The 26,268-nt window shown below is 19.8% G+C and overlaps 6 protein-coding genes across 6 annotated transcripts; 4 read left to right on the top strand and 2 right to left on the bottom strand. All coding sequences in view use genetic code 6, as the record gives it.

Annotated features, from left to right (window-relative positions):
- Positions 1–27: 27 nt before the first annotated feature.
- On the top strand, positions 28–9,079 carry TTHERM_000866540 (kinase domain protein, putative; the record flags this gene model as incomplete). The annotated part of the gene is made up of 24 exons (XM_012795290.1): positions 28–98; positions 370–459; positions 710–799; positions 1,021–1,110; positions 1,361–1,450; positions 1,752–1,841; positions 2,091–2,180; positions 2,444–2,533; positions 2,904–2,993; positions 3,240–3,329; positions 4,785–4,874; positions 5,202–5,291; positions 5,569–5,658; positions 5,954–6,043; positions 6,265–6,354; positions 6,606–6,695; positions 6,971–7,060; positions 7,274–7,363; positions 7,473–7,562; positions 7,738–7,827; positions 8,052–8,141; positions 8,432–8,521; positions 8,687–8,776; positions 8,986–9,079. The coding sequence occupies 24 exons, from the start codon at positions 28–30 to the stop codon at positions 9,077–9,079; spliced, it is 2,145 nt and encodes a 714-aa protein (XP_012650744.1).
- An 872-nt stretch (positions 9,080–9,951) lies between these two features.
- Positions 9,952–11,589, top strand: TTHERM_00866530 (zinc carboxypeptidase family protein; the record flags this gene model as incomplete). The annotated part of the gene is made up of 1 exon (XM_971632.2): positions 9,952–11,589. One exon carries the CDS (start codon positions 9,952–9,954, stop codon positions 11,587–11,589), a length of 1,638 nt encoding a protein of 545 aa, XP_976725.2.
- A 1,553-nt stretch (positions 11,590–13,142) lies between these two features.
- On the bottom strand, positions 13,143–16,454 carry TTHERM_000866512 (hypothetical protein; the record flags this gene model as incomplete). The annotated part of the gene is made up of 10 exons (XM_012795289.1): positions 13,143–13,263; positions 13,524–13,613; positions 13,867–13,956; positions 14,234–14,323; positions 14,577–14,666; positions 14,917–15,006; positions 15,271–15,360; positions 15,638–15,727; positions 15,980–16,068; positions 16,425–16,454. The coding sequence occupies 10 exons, from the start codon at positions 16,452–16,454 to the stop codon at positions 13,143–13,145; spliced, it is 870 nt and encodes a 289-aa protein (XP_012650743.1).
- A 1,611-nt stretch (positions 16,455–18,065) lies between these two features.
- Positions 18,066–19,877, top strand: TTHERM_00866510 (zinc carboxypeptidase family protein; the record flags this gene model as incomplete). Its single annotated transcript, XM_971630.2, has 1 exon — positions 18,066–19,877. One exon carries the CDS (start codon positions 18,066–18,068, stop codon positions 19,875–19,877), a length of 1,812 nt encoding a protein of 603 aa, XP_976723.2.
- Positions 19,878–20,944: 1,067 nt separating this feature from the next.
- TTHERM_000866501 (zinc carboxypeptidase family protein) lies at positions 20,945–22,864 on the top strand. Its single transcript, XM_012795288.1, has one exon. It carries the CDS (start codon positions 21,006–21,008, stop codon positions 22,812–22,814), a length of 1,809 nt encoding a protein of 602 aa, XP_012650742.1. The 5' UTR covers positions 20,945–21,005; the 3' UTR covers positions 22,815–22,864.
- A 1,791-nt stretch (positions 22,865–24,655) lies between these two features.
- Positions 24,656–25,525, bottom strand: TTHERM_00866500 (glycosyl hydrolase family 16 laminarinase; the record flags this gene model as incomplete). The annotated part of the gene is made up of 1 exon (XM_971629.1): positions 24,656–25,525. The coding sequence occupies one exon, from the start codon at positions 25,523–25,525 to the stop codon at positions 24,656–24,658; it is 870 nt and encodes a 289-aa protein (XP_976722.1).
- Positions 25,526–26,268: the final 743 nt, after the last annotated feature.

Here is a 26,268-nt window from a genome sequence, read left to right as displayed (position 1 = left end):
TTAAAAAGTTTCTATTAAATTGGTGCAATGGGCGCTTCAGACTTAGGTTCTGCTTTAGCAAATTGCATTAATCTCTCAAATTTGACACTTGATCTTTAGTAAAAATAGTTTATATGTTTTGTTAAGATTGTGAAATTTTTAATTATTAAAACAAATTTAAAGCAATAATACACTTTTTTCTGTTTCTTTTTATTGTGCTTGCCTTTTTTGTTCTTTCTTTTTTAATTTAACTCATCATTTCATTTCATTTTATGTTTTGTTTTTATATATTAATTAATCTTATTATTTAGTATTTTTTTAAATATTTTCTTTATTTTTTCCTTTTAATTAATAATTAATAAAATATTTTTTCTTTAATATTTTAAAAAGTTGCAATATAATTGGTGATGAAGGCGCATTAGGCTTAGCTTCTGCTTTAGCAAATTGTATTAATCTCTCAAATTTAAAACTCTAAATTAGGTAAAAAAAGTTTATTTGCTTTGGATTGTGATATTTTTAAATATAAAAATTAATTAAAAACAATAAAGCTCTTTTTTCCTTTTCCTTTTATTGTGCTTGCCTTTTTCTGTTATTTGTTTACTAAATTAATTCATCATTTATTTTATTTTAAACTTTTGCATATTAATTAATCTTATTATTGATTATTATTTTTTCATTTTTTCTTCTAATAATCTAATTAATATAATATTTTTCTTCAATATTTAAAAAGTGACAATTTAATTGGTGTAATGGGTGCATCGGGTTTAGGTTCTGCTTTAGCAAATTGCATTAATCTCTCAAATTTGACACTTGATCTTGGGTAAAAACAATTTATTTGTTTTGTTAGGATTGTGATATTTTTAAAAAAATAACTTATTTAAAATAATAAAGCTTTTTTTTTCTTTTTTAATTGTGCTTGTTTTTTTTGTTTTAACTCATCATTTTATTATTAATTAATATTATTATTTTATTTTTTATTTTTTAATTTTTTCCTTCTAATAAACTATTTAATGATATATTTTTTCTTCAATTTTTGAAAAGTGAAAATTAAATTGGCGATGGAGGTGCGTCAGGTTTAGGTTATGCTTTAGCAAAATGCATTAATCTCTTAAATTTAACACTTAATCTTAGGTAAAAGCAGTTTTTTTGTTTTTGATTGTGATATTTTTAATTATTAATTTAAAACAATAATCCTCTTTTTTCTTTTTCATTTTATTGTGCTTGCATTTTTTTCTAATTTCTTTGTTAATTTAACATATTATTTTATTTTCAACTTTTGGTTTTATTATTACATAATTAATCTTATAGTTTGATATTTTTTCTTCCTTTTTTCTTTCTAATAAATTAATTAATAAAATATTTTTACTTTAATATTAAAAAGTGACAATTAAATTAGCAATGAAGGTGTATTAGGTTTAGGTTATTCTTTAGCAAATTGCATTAATCTCTCAAATTTGACAATTAATCTTGGGTATAAATAGTTTATTTATTTATTTATTTATTTATTTATTTATTTATTTATTTATTTATTTTGGATTGTAATATTTTAAAAATAAAAACTAATTAAAAACAATAAAGCTCTATTTTCTTTTTCTTTTTCTTTTTGTTGTAGTTGCCTTTGTTTGTTCTTTGTTTTTAAATAAGCTCATCGTTTTATTTTCAACTTTTGCTTTTATTATTAATTAATTAATCTTATTATTTCATATTTTTTCTTCATTTTTTCCTTCCAATTAACAATTTAATTATATACTTTTTCTTCAATATTTAAAAAGTGAAAATTAAATTGGTGCAATGGGCGCATCAGGCTTAGGTAATGCTTTATAAAATTGCACTAATCTCTCAAATTTGACACTTTAACTTAAGTAAAAACAGTTTATTTTTTGGATTATGATATTTTTAATTATAAAAACTAATTTAAAACAAAAAAGCTTATTTACTTTTTCTTTTTATTGTGCTTGCTTTTTTTATTCCTTCTTTGTTCATTTAAAATATCATTTTATTTTCAACTTTTGCTTATATTATTAATTAATCTAATTATTTCATATTTTTTCTTCATTTTTTCCTTCTAATAAACAATTTAATTATATACTTTCTCTTCAATATTTAAAAAGTGGCAATTAAATTGGTGATGAAGGAGCATCAGGCTTAGGTTTCGCTTTAGCAAATTTCATTAATCTCTCAAATTTGACTCTTGAGCTTTTGTAAAAACAGTTTATTTGTTTTGGATTGCAATATTTTTAATTATAAAAACTAATTAAAACAAAAGAACTCTTTTTTCTTTTTCTTTTTATTGTGCTTGCTTGTTTTTTTTGTTCTTTCTTTGTTAATTTAACTCATTATTTTATTTTGAACTTTTGGTTTTAATATTAATTAATTAATCTTATTATTTCTAATTTTTTCTTCATTTTTTCCTTTCAAATAACAAACTTATTAATTATATATATTTTTTTAATATTTTAAAAAGTTTCAATTAAATTGGTGCAATGGGTGCATCAGACTTAGGTTCAGGTTTAGTAAATTGCATTAATCTCTCAAATTTGACACTTGGTCTTGGGTAAAAACAGTTTATTTGTTTTGGATTGTGATATTTTTAAATATAAAAACTAATTAAAAACAAAAGAGCTCTTTTTTCTTTTTCTTTTTATTGTGCTTGTTTTTTTTATTCTTTATTTGTTAATTTAAAAATTAATTAATTCAAGATTAAATGTTAGATAAAAAAATTAATTAAATCTTTGATTAAACATTTTTGATTTTTTTTTTTTCCTATTAGGTTCGAAACCAGATTCAAACCTTTTTTTATTTACTTTAAAAATTTTTTTATATTAAATAATTTATTATTCTACTAAGTCTATATTTCTAACTATAGAAATAATTTTCTGAGAATAGCTATACTATCTAATTATATATATTTTCTTCAAAAAAAGTGGAAATAAAATTGGTGCAATCGGCGCATTAGGCTTAAGTTCTGCTTTAGCAAATTGCATTAATCTCTAAAATTTGACACTTGGTCTTAGGTAAAGACAATTTATTTGTTTTTGATTGTGATATTTTTAACTAATTTAAAATTATAAAGCTCTTTTTTCTTTTTCTTTTTATTGTTTTTTTTTCTTTTTTCTTTGTTAATTTAACTCATTTTTTTCATTTCACATTTTGCTTTTATTATTAATTAATTAATTAATCTTATTATTTCATATTAGTTCTTCATTTTTTCCTTGTAATAAACTAATTAATTTTATATTTTTTCTTCAATATTTAAAAAGCGACAATTAAATTGATGCAATGGGTGGGTCAGGCTTATGTTCTGCTTTAGCAAATTTCATTAATCTCTAAAATTTGACTCTCTACCTGAGGTAAAAATAGTTTATTTATTTTGGATTGTGAATATAAAATAAAAAAGCTCTTTGAATATATTTGATAGATTTTATTTGATTTATCTTTTTTATTCCACTAATATTGTTTTATTTATTATTTATTTAAGAAATAATGTTTAGTTTAAAAGTTTATTTTATTTAATAACTATTTAAAATTAACTAAAATATATTATAAAAGTTTTAACTAAATGAATGAATCATAAAAATTCAAAGTAATAAGCAAGTGTCTTAAATCAAAAAGACTAGTTACTTTTGAAAAAAAATTCTGATGATTTTTACAAGTGCAAAAAAAGGATGAATAAATATTATATAAATGTTTGAATAATTGAATAGTATATGTTTTTTATTATATAATATTTTGAAAAATTTTTTTTAACTTAAAATATAAATAGATAGATTATATTATTGTTTTTATACTTATAAATACCATATTTTTGTTAGTTAATCAATAGCTTATAAAAAAATAAAATTTTCTTAAATAAATAATTTTTGAATTAAAAAACTATTTAAAATTAAGAATAATTAATTAATTAATAATAAATAAATATTACTATTTACCTATTATAAATATAAATTTATTTTTCAAAATAAAATATTGGTCTCTAATTAATTAATTAACTACTAGTGAGTGAGTAAGTGAGTTATCAAGTATACAAAATTGCAACATAAAATTTACTTGTCACTGGACTAAAAAAGAAAAATCTACAAATATAAATAATTTTATTAAAATTTAACCGACATATTACTTACTATAAGTCTCTAATTCATACAAAACTTTTAAGTATATCTTTTAAATAAAAATGCTAATATCTAACAATTAATGCTATCTACACAGCTTTTTTATCGATTTTGATAAAAAAACAAATTAATTATAATAATTAATTGTCACAAATATCAATTTATAAATTTATTTAAGGAAGAAATAAAAGGAAATTAATTTTGAAAATAAATACTTGTAATTAATTAATTAAATTTCCATAAATTATTATTCAAGACTTAAAAAAAAAAATAAATGATATAATTAAATTAATATTTCTACAATGTAGAGGAAGTAATGACTTATTCTTTTATAGATGCTCTATCAATTTATTTTTATTAACAAAAAAGTTTTTAAATTCATCACTTTAATCTCATCAGGTTCTCCATATTTCTCTGAGGTATAATTAATTATTATTTATCTTTTTTTACATTTAATTTTAAAGTTATTTACAGTAAGTACTATTTATTTTTCTAAGAGAAATTTCCATCTATTTTTATTCATTTTTGTATTTATCAATTTTTTTAATTATTTTAACTTAATTTTCTCTTTCAGTTTATTTTTTATTAAAAATTATTAATTTTTAATTAATTGCCATTTATTTATTTATTTTTTTCTCCATTTTTTGTTTCTAACTAACTAATTAACTATAAATTTTTTCTTCATTATTTAAAAAGTTACAATAAAATTGGTGTAATTGGTACATCAGGCTTAGGTTCTGCTTTAGTAAATTGCACTAATCTTTCTCATTTGACACTCAATCTTCGGTAAAAATAGCTTATTTGTTTGTTAGTTTGTTTATTTGTTTATTTTGGATTGTGATATTTTTTAATATAAAAATGAAATCAAAACAATATAGCAAACAAACTCTTTTAAAATTTATTAGTTTTTTATTTTATTTATTTGATTTTTTTTCTTTTTTATACTGTTTGTGTTTTTCTTTCTTTCTTTGTTAAATTAATTGTTTTTTTATTTTCAACATTTTATTTTATTATTAATTAATTAATTTCTTATTATTTCATATTTTTTCTTCTTCTTCTTCCTTCTTACTAACTAAACTAATTAATTATATTTTTTTTTGAATATTTAATAAGTTTCAATAAAATTGGTTATTAAAGTGCATCAGATTTAGGTTTTTCTTTAGGAAAGTGCACTAATCTCTCAAATTTGACTCTTGATCTTGGGTAAAAATAGTTTATTTGTTTTAGATTGTGATATTTTTTCAATGAAAAAATTAATTTATAAATTTTTTAATTTATTTATAAGTTTTTATTTGATTTGATTTCTTTTTCTTTTTTATTTTGCTTGTGTGTTTTTTTTTATTATTTATTTTAATTTAATTTTTCATTTTTAAAATTTTCTTTATTATCAATTAATTCTTTTCTTATTATTTCTTATCTTTTCTTCAATTTTTCCTTTTATCTAACTTATCAATTTCAATTTTTTCTTCAATATTTAAAGTTAAAACTAAATTGGTGATGAAGGTACATCAGTTTTATGTTCTTCTTTAGCAAATTGCACTAACCTCTCAAATTTAACACTTGATCTTTAGTAAAAATAATTTATTTGTTTAGGTTTAATATTTATATTTTTTAATAAAAATGAATTTAAAATATATATAATTATTTTAATTTAAAATAATATAATTATTTTAATTTAATTTATTGAATATCTGTTTATTTAATTTGTTTTTATTTTTCATTCGTTTTTATTCTGTTTCTTTGTACTTTTTTTCTTTGTTTGTTAATTTAACTTATTTTTTAATTTTATATTTTTTCATATTTTTTCTTTCATTTTTTCATTTACTAACTAATTAATCATATGCTTTTTCTTCAATATTTGAAAGAGCGAATTAAATTGGAGCAATTGGTGCATCAGGATTAGGTTCTGCTTTAGCTAATTGCACTAATCTCTCAAATTTGACACTTGATCTCTGGTAAAAAATTTTATTTTTTTTTGATTGTGATATTTTTGAACATAAAAATGAAAAAGCAACATAACTAACTCTTTTTTAATATATTTATTATCTTTTTATTTATTTATTTTTGCTATTAATATTTCTTGCTTTTTTTTTTTTCTTTCTTTGTTAATTTAACTCATTTTTTTCCTTCTAACTAATAAATTAAATATATATTTTTTTATTCAATATTTAAAAAGTTTCAATGAAATAGGTGCTATTGGTGTATCAGTCTTAGTTACTGGTTTAGGAAAGTGTGATAATCTCTCAAATTTGGCACTTGTGCTTTAGTAAAATCATATTTTTTGTTTTAAATTGTGACATTTTTAAAAATAAAAATGATATTTTAAAAAACTACTCTTTTAATTTATTTATTTATCAGCTATTTATTAGTTTGATTTAATTTATTTTTTATATTTATTTTGCTTGTATTTTTTTTACTTTCTTTATTCATTTGACTAATTTTTCATATTCAACTTCCGCTTTTATTATTAATTAATTTTTTCTTATTATTTCATATGTTTCTTCAATATTTAAAAAGGCACAATTAAATTGATGCAATTAGTTCATCAGGATTAGGTCCTGCTTTAGTAAATTGCACTAATCTCTCAAATTTGAAGCTTGATCTTCGGTAAAAACAGATAATTTGTTTTGGATTATGATATTTATTGATATAAAAATGAATTTAAAACTATATAATTACTCTTTTATTTTATTTATTAGCTTTTATTTAATTTATTTTCTTTTTATTTTTTATATTACTTAAGATATTTTTCCTTTTTTAATTAATTGAGCACATTTTATCATTTTCAATCAACTTTTACTTTTAATTAATTTATTTCATATTTTTATTCAATTTTCCTTCTAAATAACTAATTAAATATTTTATCTTCAATATTTTAAAAGTGACAATTTTATTGGTGATGAAGGTGCATTAGTCTTAGGCTTAGGTTTAGCAAATTAACCTAATCTCTTAATTTTGTCACTTGATCTCAGGTAAAAAAAGTTTATTTATAGGATTGTGATATTTTTTAATATAAATTAAATCAACATAACTAACTCTTTTAATTTAGTAATAAATTAATTAGCTTTTATTTGATTTATTTTTAATTTAATTTTTATTATAAATATGTTTATTTATTATTTCATTTATTTTTTTCTACTAACAAATTAATTAAATAAATATTTTTTTTCTTCAAATTTAATTAGTTTCAATAAAATTGGTGATGAAGGTGTATTAGGCTTAGGTTCTGCTTTAGCAAATTGCGTTAATTGCTCAACTTTAATACTTGATCTTAAGTAAAAACTGTTTATTTATCTTGGATTGTGATAATTTTTAATATAAAAGTGAACTTAAAACAAACTAATTAATTAATTAATTATATATTTTTATTCAATATTAAAAAAGTAGAAATTAAATTGGTGATGAAAGTGCATCAGGCTTGGGTTCTGCTTTAGTAAATTGCACTAATCTCTCAAATTTGACACTCAATCTTTAGTAAAAGCAATTTTATTTGAGTTTTATATTCTTTTTTTCTTTCCTTCTTTGTTTATTAACTTAACTCGTTCCTTATTTTCAACTTCCGCTTTTATTGCTAATTAATTAGTTATTTTCTTATAATTTAACATTTTTTTAAACCAACTTTTTATTTTTTTATTAAATATTTAAAAAGTTAAAATTAAATTGGTGATGAAGGTATATTAGGCTTAGGTTCTGCTTTAGCAAATTACACTAATCTCTCAAATTTGACACTTAATCTTTTGTAAAAACTATTTATTTATTTTGGATTTAGTAATTTTGAAAATATAAATGAATTTAAAACAATTTAACTAATTCTTTTATTTCTAATTTTGATTATATTGTTAGTTAATTAATTGCATATTATTTCAAACTTTTTCTTCATCTTCTTCCATCGTTCCTTCCTTCTAAATAACTAACTAACTAATTAACTAATTAATTACTTATTTTTCTTCAAAAAATAAAAAGTTATAATAAAATTGGTGCAAATGGTGCATCAAGCTTAGGTTTTGCTTTAACGAATTGCACTAATCTCTCAGATTTAAGACTTGTACTTTTGTAAAAACAGTTTATTTGATTTGGAGTGTGATATTTTATTATAAAAGTGAATTTAAAACAAAATAGCTTTTCAACTTTTTTAATTTATTTATTAAATTTTTATTTGATTTATTTCATTTTTTTTATTCTACTTATGTTTTTTTATCTTTCTTAGTTAATTTATTTTGCTAACTATTTCGTTTTCAACATTTGATTTTATTTTTAATTAATTTCTTATTATTTCAAAAATTTCTTTATCATTTGCTTCTAACAGACTAATTGAATATTTATTATTTCTAATAAATAATAAGTTTCAATAAAATTGGCGATGAAGGTGCATCAGGCTTAGGTTCCTCTTTAGCAAATTGCACTAATCTCTCAAATTTGATACTTGATCTTCGGTAAAAAACTTGATTTTCTAGGATTGTGATATTTTTTAATATAAAAAATGAATTTAAATTTAATATAAATAACTAACTCTTTATTTAGCTTTTTGTTTTATTTATTTTTTATCCTGCTTGTGTATTTTTTTATTTTCTATATATTTTTATTCGATATTTAAAAAGCGAAAATTAAATTGGTGATGTAGGGGCATTATACTTAGGTTCTGCCTTAGCAAATTACAGTATTCTCTCAAACTTGACACTTGATCTTCGGTAAAGACAGAGAGTTTATTTGTTTTGGATTTTTATATTTTAATATATAAATGAATATTAAACAATACTCTTTTAATTTATTTATTTATTGGCTTTTATTTTTATTTTGCTAATGTTTTTTATATTTATTCATTTAAAATCGGTTATAATTTAAAAATATTATATTAATTTATTTTTTGTAATTTACACTAATTAATTAATACTAAAAGTGGAAACCAAATAAATAATTCATAATAATTGAAAGCATATAGCAAATGTCTTAAATCTAAAAGATTAGTTGAATTTTAAATTTATTTCTTATGATGATAAACAAAAAAACAAATAAGGTGGTGAAAAAAGGATGGATGAATGAATGAATAAATATAAAAATATTTGAATAATAAAATTTAATATGTTTATTATAAAGTATTTTGTAATAAAATAATTTAACTTAAAATTATTAATATTTTTATTTATAAATATAAAATTTTGGTAAATTATTAAATGGTTTATTAAATGAAAGAGAATTAAAAAATTAAATTTACTTAAAAGCGAGGTGTCTAAACTGAAATTGAGGTAGCCTTAATATTGGTATGAATCTTTACCGTAATTATTTTTTTTAGTTTTGCTAAGCTATTTGTATATTTATTTTTATATTTAAAAGATGATATATATATTTGTTAATTTTATTATGAATACGTGCTTAACATATTTATTTATTTATTTATTAATATTTAAATTTTAAATACAAAAAAAATTATTTTATTTAAAATATAATTTCAAAAAATTTCCAAATTAATATTTTAACAATTACTTATATTCTATTCTAAAACAAAGAAAAATCTTTTAAATATTAAAGAAAATCAGATATGTTAAGGTTTTTCATGTCTTTTAGAAGTATAAAAGCTTATTAAAGCTTCTAATATCAATTAATCATAAAATAAATCCTTACAAAATAAATAAATATATAAAGAAATATCATCTTTTTCGTTCCTTGTAAAAAACTTCTTTTTCTTAAAATACTAAATATGGATAAAATCACAACATAAAATCTAAAATGCGAAAAGCATAGGAATAAACACCTTCAATTTATCTAGGTTAATGATCTTCTTAATGAATCATAAACGGATAAACCTCTTTTCTACTGTTCTTCTTGTTTTAATCATGATCTTTAGTTTAAAGCAATTAATTATCTCATGATTGATTAAATCATCTAAGAAGCAGAAAACACTATCATCCCTAAATGGCCACCTGTTAATGACTACTAAGTCATTACGAATCTCATCGATCTCACTTCAAATCAATCCTAATTAAATTATGTAAAACAAATCACAGATTTTTTTAATTAATTCAAAGAAGAGTTTGTCGCAAAAATAGACATCATACAAAAAAAAATGATAAACGAAACACTTAAATACCCTATTGATAACTAGTAAATAATATAAAAATATTAAGAAATTTCAAGCATTCTAGAGTTCAAGCAACTTCTTAGCAACTAATAAACAAATAACCTGTAATAGCATTCTACTCTTTGCAGAGAATTCATCAAATAAAAAGAATCTTAAAAAGATTAAAATACTGATTTTTTGAAAAATCTTTTTACTCAAGCTAACTAAGTATAATCTAATTTCAATTTAGAGTATCCAAAAATCATCAAATAATAATTATTCACTTTAATAGATAACATTTCATTCTTTAATCAAGATATTGAAAAAATAAGATAAAATAAAAACTACTCTAACATTCAATTAGATAATATTAACAATTTAAATAATCATAATTAATTTAAATTATCATCAGATTTTTTAGTTAAGCTCATTTCGAATAAATCAAATTTTTGTTCAGAATAATTCTTAAACGAATTGAATTCCAGTCTTTAATCTCTAAATCCTTTTCTTTAGCAGCTTAAATTTGATTCAATATTTAAAGAAAATAAACAACCAATAGATTTTTCTAAAATTAGTGATTAGAATCTTAGTAAAGTAGAAGATTATGTAAAACATTAAATTAATTTAGCATCAGATTAGTAATATGAAAGCTAATTAAAGAATAGCTTAGAAATCAAATAAATAAACTTGGTTATGAATTCTAAAGTAAATTTCTTAAAAAGAGAATTCATACAGTAGTTTGAAACATTTTTAATTGATATCAAACCCTTCTTAAAATAGATAAATTTCACAGAAAGTTTTTCTGATTAAAATAAATTTGATTTATTTAGAAATCTGTAAGATGAAAAAGTAAATAAATTGTTTTAGATTAATTTACTTAAGTAAAATTTTGAACTAATTTCAACAAATTACAATAATGGATAATTAAACTGTTTAGTAAAAAAAGAAAATGGTGAGTTTTAGATTGAAAAGTTAAATTAAGATAATTGGATTAATTGTATTTCAAATATAAATTTAGAAAAAAATTTAAAATATATTTTTAGGATATAAGTTTAAAGTATTAATGAAAATTAAGACGTTACTATAGGCCTTATGAGATTTTAAAATGCTAATTTAAATTAAGGATATTAAGAATATTTGTGCAGTAATTTATAATAGGAAAATTAATTTTTTGTTAGATATTTTGATTGTGGTATTCATAAATAATTAAAAGGAGATAAATTTATGATAAAAAAAGAAAATATTATAGAAATGAGGGTTTGTTTAAGTGAGTAGATATTAGAAGTACTAGACTACCCTAATTATTAATATAAGCTAGGATTATAAGATCAATATAAATCAAAACTTAGATAATATGATGATCTTAGATTTTATCTTGGTATTTTTTATAAAGGAAGCAAAATAATTTTAAAAGATGCAAAAATAGTGTAATCATTTAAAGATTGATTAATAAAATCATAATTAATTAAAAAAAAAATAATTTAATAATGAGAGACTAACTAGCACGTTTATATTTCCTTTTAATTTTTATTAGTGAATTAATTAATTTAAAAAAAAAAAACACTTTCAAAAAATATTTGATTTTAATATAATCTTTATTTATTTATTAATCTATTTTATTAAAAATAATATTTGAATATTTTTCCTTTAAAAAGCAAATAAATAAATCCATTCAGTCAGTCAGTCAGATAAGTAAAATATCTTGAATCGGATATTAAATAATATAAAAAATATTATTGAAACTTTTTAGGAAATTTAAACTTTAAGCACATGAATTTCTTATTAATATAGTGAAAAACATACATCAATTTTTGCATAGAATATTTTTGAAAATCCAAAAATTTTTTTTTCATATTTTTTAAATTTGAGAAATGATATTGTGCATTAGTTTGAAAAATTTGATAAAATCTAATTAAAACAGAATTAATAAAAAAGTGTAGCTTGGTTTTCTGTAAATTTATGTATGGCATTCATTATCAGTTGATTCGAAATTAATTCCTACTTCTATTAAGTAGTAAGCACTATACTATTTGGCATGTCAAACTTACCCTCTAACCTTCTTGTACTTACAAAAAAGGTTATTTCTTATTTTATTATATTTTATTTTATCAGCTATCAGAGACTTGGATCCTTTTCCTTCACCAACCTAAAAAATATCTCTTTCCTTTTAAATTATACTTATTAAGTCATAAAATATTAATAAATGAAGTCCTAATACATATAATAATTTATTGGTTATCTTGGTTATATTTTAATATACTACTATGAACCTAATTTTTATATCAACATCAAATAAAAGTCATTTTATTTTATTTTGTTTACAATCAAAAATTATGAAGTAAAAATAATTTGTAAATTTAAGTAATTAATCAATAAATACTTAAGAACTATGGTGCTATTAAAAATTTTTTTATTGATAGCAAGCCTTAACAAAAAAAGTAATATTTTGATTATATAAGAGGTTATCCATAATGTTAGATTTATTTATTATTATTTTTTCCAACAAATATTGAAAATATTGACTACAGAAGCTACAGAAGCTACGGAAGCTCCGGCAACTACATGGAGTGACGTTGATACTATATATAATATTTGAATTAAATAAATAAACAAATTGCTTTGAAAACCCTTATCTAGACCTACAGATTAACACAAAAAAATAAATAAAATAAAATATATAAAATTGTTTTTCTATAATATAATTTAATTAAGATGTATTCTGAGTGCATATTTATGTGCGAGTATTCCATTCCATTCCATCACCAATTTTATTCTTACTTTTTAAATATTGAAGAAAACATAAATCATTAAATAGTTAATTTGAAGGAAAAAATGAAGAAAAAAGATGAAATAATAAGATTAATTAACAATAAAAGCAAAAGTTGAAATAAAAATAATGAGCTAAATTAACAAAGAAAGAACAAAAAAAAGCAGGCACAATTAAAAGAAAAAGAAAAAAGAGCTTTATTGTTTTTAATTAGTTTTTATAATTAAAAATATCACAATCCAAAACAAATAAACTGTTTTTACCCAAGGTAAAGTGTCAAATTTGAGAGATTAATGCACTTTGCTAAAGAAGAACCTAAGCCTGATGCACCTTCATCACCAATTTAATTGTTACTTTTTAAATATTGAAGAAAACATAAATCATTAAATAGTTAATTTGAAGGAAAAAATGAAGAAAAAAGATGAAATAATAAGATTAATTAACAATAAAAGCAAAAGTTGAAATAAAAATAATGAGCTAAATTAACAAAGAAAGAAAGAAAGAACAAAAAAAAGCAGGCACAATTAAAAGAAAAAGAAAAAAGAGCTTTATTGTTTTAAATTAGTTTTATAATTTAAAATATCACAATCCAAAACAAATAAACTGTTTTTACTGAAAATCAAGTTCCAAATTTGAGAGATTAATGCAATTTGCTAAAGCAGAACCTAAGCCTGATGCACCTTCATCACCAATTTAAATTTCACTTTTTAAATATTGATGAAAAAATATATCATTAAATAGTTAATTAGAAGGAAAAAATGAAGAAAAAAAATGAAATAATAAGATTAATTAACAATAAAAGCAAAAGTTGAAAATAAAATGATGAGCTAAATTAACAAAGAAAGAAAAAAAAAAAGAAAGCACAATAAAAAGAAAAAGAAAAAAGAGCTTTATTGTTTTTAATTAGTTCTTATGATTAAAAATATCACAATCCAAAACAAATAAACTGTTTTTACTTAAGCTAAAGTGTCAAATTTGAGAGATTAATGCACTTTGCTAAAGCAGAACCTAAGCCTGATGCACCTTCATCACCAATTTTATTCTTACTTTTTAAATATTGAAGAAAACATAAATCATTAAATAGTTAATTAGAAGGAAAAAATGAAGAAAAAAGATGAAATAATAAGATTAATTAACAATAAAAGCAAAATTTGAAAATAAAACGATGAGCTAAATTAACAAAGAAAGAAAGAAAGAAAGAAAGAAAGAAAGAACAAAAAAAAGCAGGCACAATTAAAAGAAAAAGAAAAAAGAGCTTTATTGTTTTTAATTAGTTTTTATAATTAAAAATATCACAATCCAAAACAAATAAACTGTTTTTACTCAAGCAAAAGTGTCAAATTTGAGAGATTAATGCACTTTGCTAAAGCAGAACCTAAGCCTGATGCACCTTCATCACCAATTTAAATTTGACTTTTTAAATATTGAAGAAAACATAAATCATTAAATAGTTAATTTGAAGGAAAAAATGAAGAAAAAAGATGAAATAATAAGATTAATTAACAATAAAAGCAAATGTTGAAATAAAAATAATGAGCTAAATTTACAAAGAAAGAACAAAAATAACACAGGCACAATTAAAAGAAAAAGAAAAAAGAGCTTTATTGTTTTAAATTAGTTTTATAATTTAAAATATCACAATCCAAAACAAATAAACTGTTTTTACTGAAAATCAAGTTCCAAATTTGAGAGATTAATGCAATTTGCTAAAGCAGAACTTAAGCCTTTTGCACCTTCATCACCAATTTAATTGCCACTTTTGAATTATAGAAGAAACAATATATTATTAAATAATTAATGAGAAGGAAAAAATGAAAAATAAAATGAAATAATAAGAAATATATAATAAAAGCAAAATTTGAAAATAAAATAATGAGTTAAATTAACATAAAAAGAATAAAAAAAAGTAAGGACAATAAAAAGAAAAAGAAAAATAAGCTTTATTGTTTTAAATTAGTTTTTATTATTAAAAATATCACAATCCAAAACAAATAAACTGTTTTTACCCAAGGTTAAGTTTCAAATTTGAGAGATTAATGCACTTTGCTAAAGCAGAACCTAAGCCTGATGCACCTTCATCACCAATTTTATTGTTACTTTTTAAATATTGAAGAAAACATAAATCATTAAATAGTTAATTTGAAGGAAAAAATGAAGAAAAAAGATGAAATAATAAGATTAATTAACAATAAAAGCAAAAGTTGAAATAAAAATAATGAGCTAAATTAACAAAGAAAGAAAGAAAGAAAGAACAAAAAAAAGAAAGCACAATAAAAAGAAAAAGAAAAAAGAGCTTTATTGTTTTAAATTAGTTTTATAATTTAAAATATCACAATCCAAAACAAATAAACTGTTTTTACCCAAGGTTAAGTTTCAAATTTGAGAGATTAATGCACTTTGCTAAAGCAGAACCTAAGCCTGATGCACCTTCATCACCAATTGAATTGCTACTTTTTAAATATTGAAGAAAAAATAAATCATTAAATAGTTAATTTGAAGAAAAAATTGAAGAAAAAATATGAAATAATAAGATTAATTAACAATAAAAGCAAAAGTTGAAAATAAAATGATGAGCTAAATTAACAAAGAAAGAAAGAAAGAAAGAAAGAAAGAAAGAACAAAAAAAAGAAAGCACAATTAAAAGAAAAAGAAAAAAGAGCTTTATTGTTTTTAATTAGTTTTTATAATTAAAAATATCACAATCCAAAACAAATAAACTGTTTTTACCCAAGCCAAAGTGTCAAATTTGAGAGATTAATGCACTTTGCTAAAGCAGAACCTAAGCCTGATGCACCTTCATCACCAATTGAATTCCACCTTTTTAAATATTGAAGAAAAAATTTATCATTAAATAGTTAATTTGAAGAAAAAATTGAAGAAAAAATATGAAATAATAAGATTAATTAACAATAAAAGCAAAAGTTGAAAATAAAATGATGAGCTAAATTAACAAAGAAAGAACAAAAAAAAGAAAGCACAATAAAAAAAAAAGAAAAAAGAGCTTTATTGTTTTTAATTAGTTCTTATGATTAAAAATATCACAATCCAAAACAAATAAACTGTTTTTACTTAAGCTAAAGTGTCAAATTTGAGAGATTAATGCACTTTGCTAAAGCAGAACCTAAGCCTGATGCACCTTTATCACCAATTGAATTCCACTTTTTAAATATTGAAGAAAAAATTTATCATAAATTAGTTAATTTGAAGGAAAAAATGAAGAAAAAATATGAAATAATAAGATTAATTAACAATAAAAGCAAAAGTTGAAAATAAAATGATGAGCTAAATTAACAAAGAAAGAAAGAAAGAAAGAACAAAAAAAAGCAGGCACAATTAAAAGAAAAAGAAAAAAGAGCTTTATTGTTTTTAATTAGTTTTTATAATTAAAAATATCACAATCCAAAACAAATAAACTGTTTTTACGAAAGGTCAAGTTTCAAATTTGAGAGATTAATGCACTTTGCTAAAGCAGAACCTAAGCCTGATGCACCTTCATCACCAATTTTATTGTTACTTTTTAAATATTGAAGAAAACATAAATCATTAAATAGTTAATTTGAAGGAAAAAATGAAGAAAAAAGATGAAATAATAAGATTAATTAACAATAAAATATATAGATAAATGAGGGGTCTAGCGCACTGTGATTTATGTGATTAAAATTTTTTTTTTTTTTAAATTAATCGTAAATTTTTCAAAATTTATTTTTAAAAAAAATGATAAGTTATAAGAATATACGGTATGCATATATTATTTCAAATTTTACATTTTGTGAATTTAAAGCTTTCTAAAAACTCAAAAATAAAGCTATTTTAAACTAATTTAGCTTAATTATTATGTTATTAAGAAATATTATATTTTGCCTTTTATAAATTAAATAGGCATTGCACTCTAGTTAATTATAAGGAAAAAATGAAGAAAAAACATGAAATAATAAGATTTATTATAATTAATAAAATTAACAAATAATGAAAAAAAAACAAATCAATAAATAATGATGATAATTTCTCTAATAAAAATTATTTATTTAAATAAATAGAAATTTAAATATAAAAAAAATATTAATAATAATAAAAATAATATTTTTTAATAAAATATACTAGAGATCAATATGGAGAATCTAATGGGATAAAAGAGAAGAGCTTATAAACTTTTTTTATTAATTTATATAAATTTAAAGGATATTAATAGAAAAATTAATAATTACTTCTTCTAATCTATTATATCTTATAATCTATTACATCATTTATTTATTTTTTCAAAAATATTGTTTAGCAATTTATGAAATTTAATTAATTAATTAATTATAAATGGATAAAAAGAACAAATAAATATAATAATTAATTAATTATCAAATATTAATTTATATATTTGGTTTTATGAAGAGATAAATATCACAGAAAAATTATTTAATATTCATTATTTAAACTTAATATTTATATTTAAAAGATATACTTAAAAATATATTTAGTAGGAATTATAGATGGTCAGTTATTCATTTAGTTATATTTGAAAAAATTCTAATATTTAATGTTCTTAAATATTATAAAAATAATGTTTTTAAGTAGATTTTTCTGTTTAGCTCTGTATTTTATTTTTGGAATATTTATAATATCTCTAATTATTTTCCTTTTATTAAGAAATAGATTTTTATATTTTATAATAAAATTATAATTAATAATTTAATTTATTGTAATTTCTAAAATAAATAATTTTTTTACATTAAAATTTTTTAATTTTGCTAAATTTTGTATAATAATAAAACTAAAATTCTATAATAATTATTTTATATTAATTTTAAATATTGATTGATAAGCTATTTTTATATTTAAATAATGAAATATATTTGTCAATTTTATTATGAATATTTATTTATTTAACATATTTATTTATATTTAAATTTTTAATATTTCAAAAAATTTCTAAATTAATTTTTTAAAAATCACTTTTTATAATCTATTTCTAAAATAAAGATACATTTTTTAATATTAAAGAATCTCAGATATGTTAAGATTTTTAATGCCTTTTAAAAGAATAAAAGCTTATTAAAGAAACTAATATCTAATAATCATAAAATAAATCCTTATTAAATTAATAAATAAATAAACAATATCTTCTTTTTGGCTCCTAGTAAAAAACTTTTTTTCTTATATAAAAATGGATTAAATCACAGTATAAAATCTAAAATGCGAAAAGCATAGGAATAAACACCTTCAATTTATCTAGGTTAATGATCTTCTTAATGAATCATAAACGGATAAACCTCTTTTCTAGTGCTCTTCTTGTTTTAATCATGATCTTTAGTTTAAAGCAATTAATTATCTCATGATTGATTAAATCATCTAAGAAGCAGAAAACACTATCATCCCTAAATGGCCACCTGTTAATGACTACTAAGTCATTACGAATCTCATCAATCTCACTTCAAATCAATCCTAATTAAATTATGTAAAACAAATCACAGATTTTTTTAATTAATTCAAAGAAGAGTTTGTCGCAAAAATAGACATCATACAAAAAAAAATGATAAACGAAACACTTAAATACCCTATTGATAACTAGTAAATAATATAAAAATATTAAGAAATTTCAAGCATTCTAGAGTTCAAGCAACTTCTTAGCAACTAATAAACAAATAACCTGTAATAGCATTCTACTCTTTGCAGAGAATTCATCAAATAAAAAGAATCTTAAAAAGATCAAAATACTGATTTATTGAAAAATCTTTTTATTCAAGCTAACTAAGTATAATCTAATTTCAATTTAGAGTATCCAAAAATCATCAAATAATAATTATTCACTTTAATAGATAACATTTCGTTCTTTAATCAAGATATTGAAAAAATAAGATAAAATAAAAGCTACTCTAATATTCAATTAGATAATATTAACAATTTAAATAATCATGATTCATTTAAATTGTCATCAGATTTTTTAGTTAAGCTCATTTCGAATAAATCAAATTTTTGTTCAGAATAATTCTTAAACGAATTGAATTCCACTCTTTAAACTCTAAATCCTTTTCTTTAACAGCTTAAATTTGATTCAATATTTAAAGAAAATAAACAACCAATAGATTTTTCTAAGATTAGTGATTAGAATCTTGGTAAAATAGAAGATTATGTAAAACATTAAATTAATTTAGCATCAGATTAGTAATATGTAAACTAAATCAAGAATAGCTTAGAAATCAAATAAATAAACTTGGTTATGAATTCTAAAGTGAATTTCTTAAAAAGAGAATTCACACAGTAGTTTGAAAATTTTTTAATTGATATCAAACCCTTCTTAAAATAGATAAATTTCACAGAAATTTTTTCTGATTAAAATAAATTTGACTTATTTAGAAATCTGTAAGATGAAACAGTAAATTAATTGTCTTAGAATAATTTACTTATTTAGTAAAATTTTGAACTAATTTCAACAAATTACAAAAATGGATAATTAAACTGTTTAGTTAAAAAAAAAGAGAATGGTGAGTATGAGATTGAAAAGTTAAATGAAGATAATTGGATTAATTGTATTTCAAACATAAATTTAGAAAAAAATTTAAAGTATATTTTTAGGATATAAGTTGGAAGTATTAATGAGGAAAATAATATTATTATAGGTCTTATGAGATTTTAAAATTCTAATTTAAATGATGGGTATTAAGAATATTTATGCTGTCCTTTAAAAAATAGAAATAATTTTTTTATTAAATTTTGTGAATTTGGTATTGATAAAAGATTAAAAGGAGATGAATTTAAGATAAAAAAAGAAAATATTATAGAAATGAGGGTTCATTTAAGAGAGTAAATATTAGAAGTACTAGATTATCCTAATTATTAATATAAGCTAGGATTATAAGATCAATATAAATCAAAACTTACATAATATGATGATCTTAGATTATATCTTGGTATTTTTTATAAAGGAAGCAAAATAATTTTAAAAGATGCAAAAATAGTGAATTAATTTATAGAATGATTTTGAAAATTAAAATCAATTAAAAAATAACTTAATGAGTGGATAATATTTTTATATTTTATTTATATTTTTAATTTTATTTAACTTTTGCATTATTTTTATTTAATCTTATTTTACATTTAGTATTATCTTTCGATTTTCCAAATGACAATTTTCAAAATTCATATTTTTGTTGATAAAATAATAATTTCTCCAAAATAATAACAAATTTGGTCATTTATTTTATTTGTTAATAATTAAAATTAAAGTAATTTTAGGATTATTCATTAAATTCTATTAAAATGTTTAATTACTATTTTTTTTTACTTAAATTTATTTTATTTTTAAAAAAGTGTTTAATTATATTTTTAATTTACAATTTCAATTATCACTATTTGATTATTAAATAAAAATTTATTTTCATTGAATTTATTGGCTTTTACAAAAATTTATCAATTCAAACGAATTAAAAAAAGTAAAAATCACATATTTCAATATTAAATTTTAGATATTCTTCATTATTTTTTGTTATAAAAATAAATAAAATCTATCTCTAAATTAATAAAAAGTAGAATGATTTTTAATTTTTTTCTTTTAATTTAGGAAATTTAAACTTTCAGCACATGAATTTCTTATTAATATATTGAAAAACATACATTTTTGAAAATCCAAAAATTTTTTTTTTTCCTTTTTTTAAATTTGTTAAAAAATTATTTATTTATTTTTGAAATTATATTCTATTTTAAAATTTAAAAATCAGATTTTTTAATAAATAACTAAAAAATATATTTCATAACAAGTGACATCCAAAAAACAGATTTTTTGAATACCATCTTGCTATAATTTGAGTATTTAGTTATTTCAAATTGTAATTTAAAAGCTTTTAAAGATAAATGAATGAATTCAAACTAAAAAATAATCAACAATATACTTTTTCAATAATAATTTGAATAAACAAAGAGATATTTTATTTTGAAAATCAAAGGATATTAGAAGTTTAATAAGACTTGCCACTAATTATCTTATTTTAGAAGTAATATTCTTTTATTTAATTACTAATATCAATTATTAAATTAAAAGAAAACAAGATTTTTTAGAAGAAACAAATTTAATTTTCTACTATCCTACAAAATTCTATTTCTTTCAAAAATGGATAAAATTATTGCCTAGAATTTAAAATGTGAAAAACATTAAGGTAAATATCTTTAGTTTATCTAGGTGAATGATCTTCTTCACTAGTCAAACTCCGATAAACCTCTTTTCTACTGCTCTTCTTGTTTCAATCATGATATTTAATTTAAAGCAATTAATTATCTTATGATAGATTAAATTATCTAAGAAGCTGATAACTCAATTATCCCAAAATGGCCACCAGTCAATAACTAAGAAATCATTTTAAATCTTATCGATCTCACTTAAAATTAATCCAAATAAGATTATATAATACAAATCACAGATTTCTTTGATTAATTCAAACAAGAGTTTATTGCAAAAATAGACATCATGTAAAAAAAAATGATCAATGAAACTCTCAAATTACCCTTTGATAAGGAGCAAATAATCAAAAAATATTAAGAAATATCAAACATTCTTCAATTCAAGCAACTTCTTAACAATGAAAAAGCAAACAGTATGTAGTAGCATTCTTTTCTATGCAAAGAATTCATCACTTAAATGGAATCTTAAAAAGATAAGAATACTGAGCTACTGTAAAATTTAGTGACTTAAGCTAATTTATTATAAACTAATTTGAATTTTGACTATCCTAATATCATAAAAAAATAATTATTTACTTTGATAGACCACATTTCTTTCTTTAACCATGATATTGAAAATACAATGTAGCACTAAAATAATGCTAATGTATAGATGAGTAATTTTAATAACTAAAATAATAGTGAATAATTTAAACTTTCATCAGATTTTCTCATTAAGCTCATTTCTAATAAATCAAATTTTTGTTCTGAATAATTCATAAATGAATTAAATCAGAAATTGTAAACCATAAATCCAATTCTTTAGTAATTTAAATTTGGCTCCGTTTTTAAAGAAAATAAAGAACCTATTGATTTTTATAAGATTAGCAATTAATAACTTTATTAAATAGAAGATTATATTAAGCACTTGATATATTTATAATAAGATTAGTAATATGAAAATTAAGTAAAGAATAGTTTAGAAATCAAATAAATAAACTTGATCATGAATTCTAAAATGAATTTCTTAAAAACGGAATTCACTTAGCAGTTCGAAAATTTCTTAATTCATGTTAAACCCTTCTTAAAATTGGTAAATTTAGCAGAATGTTTTTAAGATTAAAATAATTTTGACTTCGTTAGAAATTTGTAAGATGAAAAAATAAAAAAATTGTTTTCGATTAATTTACTTAATTAAAATCTATAATTAATTTAAACTCATTTTAACTCTGGATAAATAAATAGCAAAGTAAAATAAAAAGAAAATGGTGAATATGAAATTAAAATTTTAAATCACTAATGTTTAAATTTCATTTCAAACATAAATTTAGAAAAAGATTTAAAGTACATCTTTAGGATAAAAGTTCAAAATATTTATGATGAGAATGATATTATGATAGGCCTTATGAGATTTGCAAATTAAGATTAAAATCAAGGATATAATTAAAAATTATCTTGTCATTTAAGGAATATAAATCAAACTTTTGTTAAAGATTAATGTTGGGGGATTGATTAACAATTAAAAGGAAATGGTGATTTTAAGATAAACACTAGAAATATAATAGAATTAAGAGTTTGTTTGAGGGATTAGATATTAGAAATCGTAGACTATCCAAATTATAAGTATAAACTAGCATTATCAGATCAATATAAACCATAGTTGACATAATACGATGATCTTAGACTCTATCTTGGTACTTATTATAAAGGAACTAAAATAATTTTAAAAGATGCAAAAATAGTGCATGACTTTAAAAATTGATTTAAAAATGAAAATTTATTATAAATACGGATTTATTAGTGAGTGAGTAAACATTTTTTATATTTGGTTTAAAATTTAAATATATTTTGATAAACAAACTATTTTATAAATATTTTACATGTTCATTTAATTAATACATGTAATATAATTAAAAAACTAAACTTTTAAAGGATTATATTTTTATAAAATTTTCAAATTAATTTATTATATAAAAATCAGAAATGAGGGTTTGCTTAAGTGAGTAGATATTAGAAGTACTAGACTACCCTAATTATTAATATAAGCTATGATTAAAAAATAAATATAAATCAAAACTTACATAATATGATGATCTTAGATTTTATCTTGGTATTTGTAATAAAGGAAGCAAAATAATTTTAAAAGATGCAAAAATAGTGTAATCATTTAAAGATTGATTTATAAAATCATAATTAATTAAAAAAAAATAATTTATTGAGCTATAATATTTCATCTATTATATCATTTATTTTTTTTTTCTAAAATATTGATTTATAAAATCATAATTAATTAAAAAAAAATAATTTATTGAGCTATAATATTTCATCTATTATATCATTTATTTTTTTTTTCTAAAATATTGTAAAGCAATTTATGAAATTTAATTAATTAATAAAAAATTGATAAAAAGAACAAATAAATATAATAATTAATTAATTATCAAATATTAATTTATATATTTGGTTTTATGAAGAGATACCACAGAAAAATTATTTAACATTTATAATTTAAACTTAATATTTGTAATTAAAACATAGGCTTCAAAATATATATAGTAGGAATTATAGATGGCCAGCTATTTATTTAGTCATATTTGAAAAAATTCTAATAGTTAATGTTCTTAAATATTATAAAAATAATGTTTATGCATCTCATGATACTAGTGATAGCCATTCATAGCATCCTGATGTTATAAACTACTAAGATTTTACTTTGTAATTTGTAGATGACTTTAATCAAACCGAAATAAATACTTAGTATTGAAAGTAGGTGATAATTTACTTAGAACTACTTCACAATTTTAAATTTATACTAAAGAAAATAATAAAATAAAAGAAGGTAAATTGGTTTTAAGTGCACAATATTAGCCAACAACCTTTGAGCAAAAAAATATAATTATTCAGGAGGTTATTTGGAAACTAAAGGAAGTTAAGGTTTTAAATTTAAATATGGCTACGCTGAAGCAAAAATTAAATTACCTGAATTACAATTCTAGGATTCATCTTTTCCAGCATTCTGGGTTCTTCCTGCTGCAAAATCAAGATGGCTGTATTCAGTAGAAATAGATAATGAAGTATTGCAATGTTTGTAGTGGCAGTGATACAAATAATTATATCTTTAGCGTAAATATTTATGGTAATAGATCATATATAATATGGATATTGTAGAATTTGGTATAGATCTCAAATGAAACAAATTACATTCACTGATTAATACCTTTATGGAATGCTTTGGACATGAGTTTAAAATTAAATAAACAAATATTTGTAAATATTAGCTCTAAGCCATTTTTTTTAATTCATTTTTATTTATGATAAATTTTGGTGAATTTTGACAAAAATAATAAATATGTTATCGATCACATTTTTATTAAAATCTATTAAATTTAAATTAAGTAAAAAAATGTTTTTGAATAATAACATATGAGGATTTACAGTATTGATATAAAACGTAATATTGTATATTTTTAATTAAAGCAGTAAATTTCATAAATAAAATGTTCTTTCTACTGCATTTACAAAATATATAAAAGTTTAAATAAACATGAAACATTTATTTAATTAAATTACTTCGTTTAAAATATTATTTAAAAATATTAACTTTCACTGTTTTTTTTTAGGTGTGAGAATTCTAACATAGTCAACCAACATATATTTAGGTGTTTCAAGTGTATTTTGTACTACATAATCAAAACCTAAAAAGATTTTTTCTTTAGGGATTCTTACACTGCAACCAAGCTTTGGTGAATTAGATGGGTCATTAGCAACATAAGAAAAGTGAGCCTCTCCGTCAATGTAAAATGTAACTTCATTTTCTTTCAAAAGCATACCATAAGTGTGATATTTAGAAAAATCTAATTTCTTATAAGGAGACCTATATTAAATTCTACAATCACCATTATCAACCCACTAATAATAGATAAAAGTATTGTAAACATATGGATAACTCTTCTAGATATTTGCATCAAAAATACTATATTTCATTATTTAATATTCAGTTGGATGGGGCCAACTTTCGTAATTAATAGGAATAGCAAAAAATCCTGGCTCAGATAAATCCTTCTCATCATACTCTGGTAATTTTATTCTAGCCTCTACATATTGATTAAATTGCAATGAAACTCCTTTAGTGCTATTACTATCTATAAAGCCTCCAGTGAAATTATATTTTTTATTATTAAAATCAACTTTTTAATGTTTTGCACTGATAACCAAATTACCATCTTATATTATCACATTATCTCTAGTGTATATGTAGTTTGATTATTCAGTTGTTTTTAAGAAATTATGAGCAACTCTCCAACAAGTAGTGTTTAGTTATGCAGAATTGAAATCATCTTTGAATATCTAAATATAATCATTTTCGTTAAACCAATCTGGAGAAGATGAAAGAGTACCAGTTGAAGGATGAGAGGCAGAAGAAAGCACAAAAAGCAATCCCAAAATAACAAAGTGAAATCCAATTTTCTTCATTTTTAGTATTTGATTAGTTTATTTTTATATTAATTTATTAAACATTAAATCTATCTTCTCTTTTTATAACTAAAATAATGAATTAATAAAAGGGATTTAACACTTTAATAAAAATGTAACATAAAATTAATCAAATTACTATATTACTAATAAATTAATTGACTAATTAATTAATTTTTATTTTTATGTCTAAAAATGATAAATAGTATTATTTTCATTTAACTAAAAATATCTATATTATCTAAATTTATTCTAAAAAACAAAATGAATAAAATCTTATAAAAAAAATTCAAAAAATATTTGTAAAATAATTTTAATTTTATGAAAATAGATCTTTTAATCAATCAATATCAAAATATTCAAAGACTTATTGTTTAAATATAATATTTTATATTTTTAGTATTTAACTTTTGAGTGGTCTTATAGGAATTTATAAAGTTGTGGTAACAGTAAAAAGTTAATTAATCAATTTTACTCTTTTAACAATAGGTATATTCCTATATTAATTTATGCAAAAAATAAAAAAATACAAAGTTACAAAAAATTAATCTATTTAATAAATGTCAATGTAAAGCATAAATTTAAAGAGATAATCTTTTATTATATGCAAAATGGTTTCATTTTCAATTTATTTTGTTTTTATAAAATAGTGCCAAAGTGATTTTGACAACAAAACAAACTACCTTAATTCCTCATAACTCGCAAAAAATAGCGAGGATGATGTAAAAATGATACAATTTTAA

This window comes from Tetrahymena thermophila, assembly GCF_000189635.1.
Source record: "Tetrahymena thermophila SB210 genomic scaffold scf_8254822, whole genome shotgun sequence".
Lineage (NCBI taxonomy): Eukaryota > Ciliophora > Oligohymenophorea > Hymenostomatida > Tetrahymenidae > Tetrahymena > Tetrahymena thermophila.
This window is presented reverse-complemented; position numbering and strand designations above follow the sequence as displayed.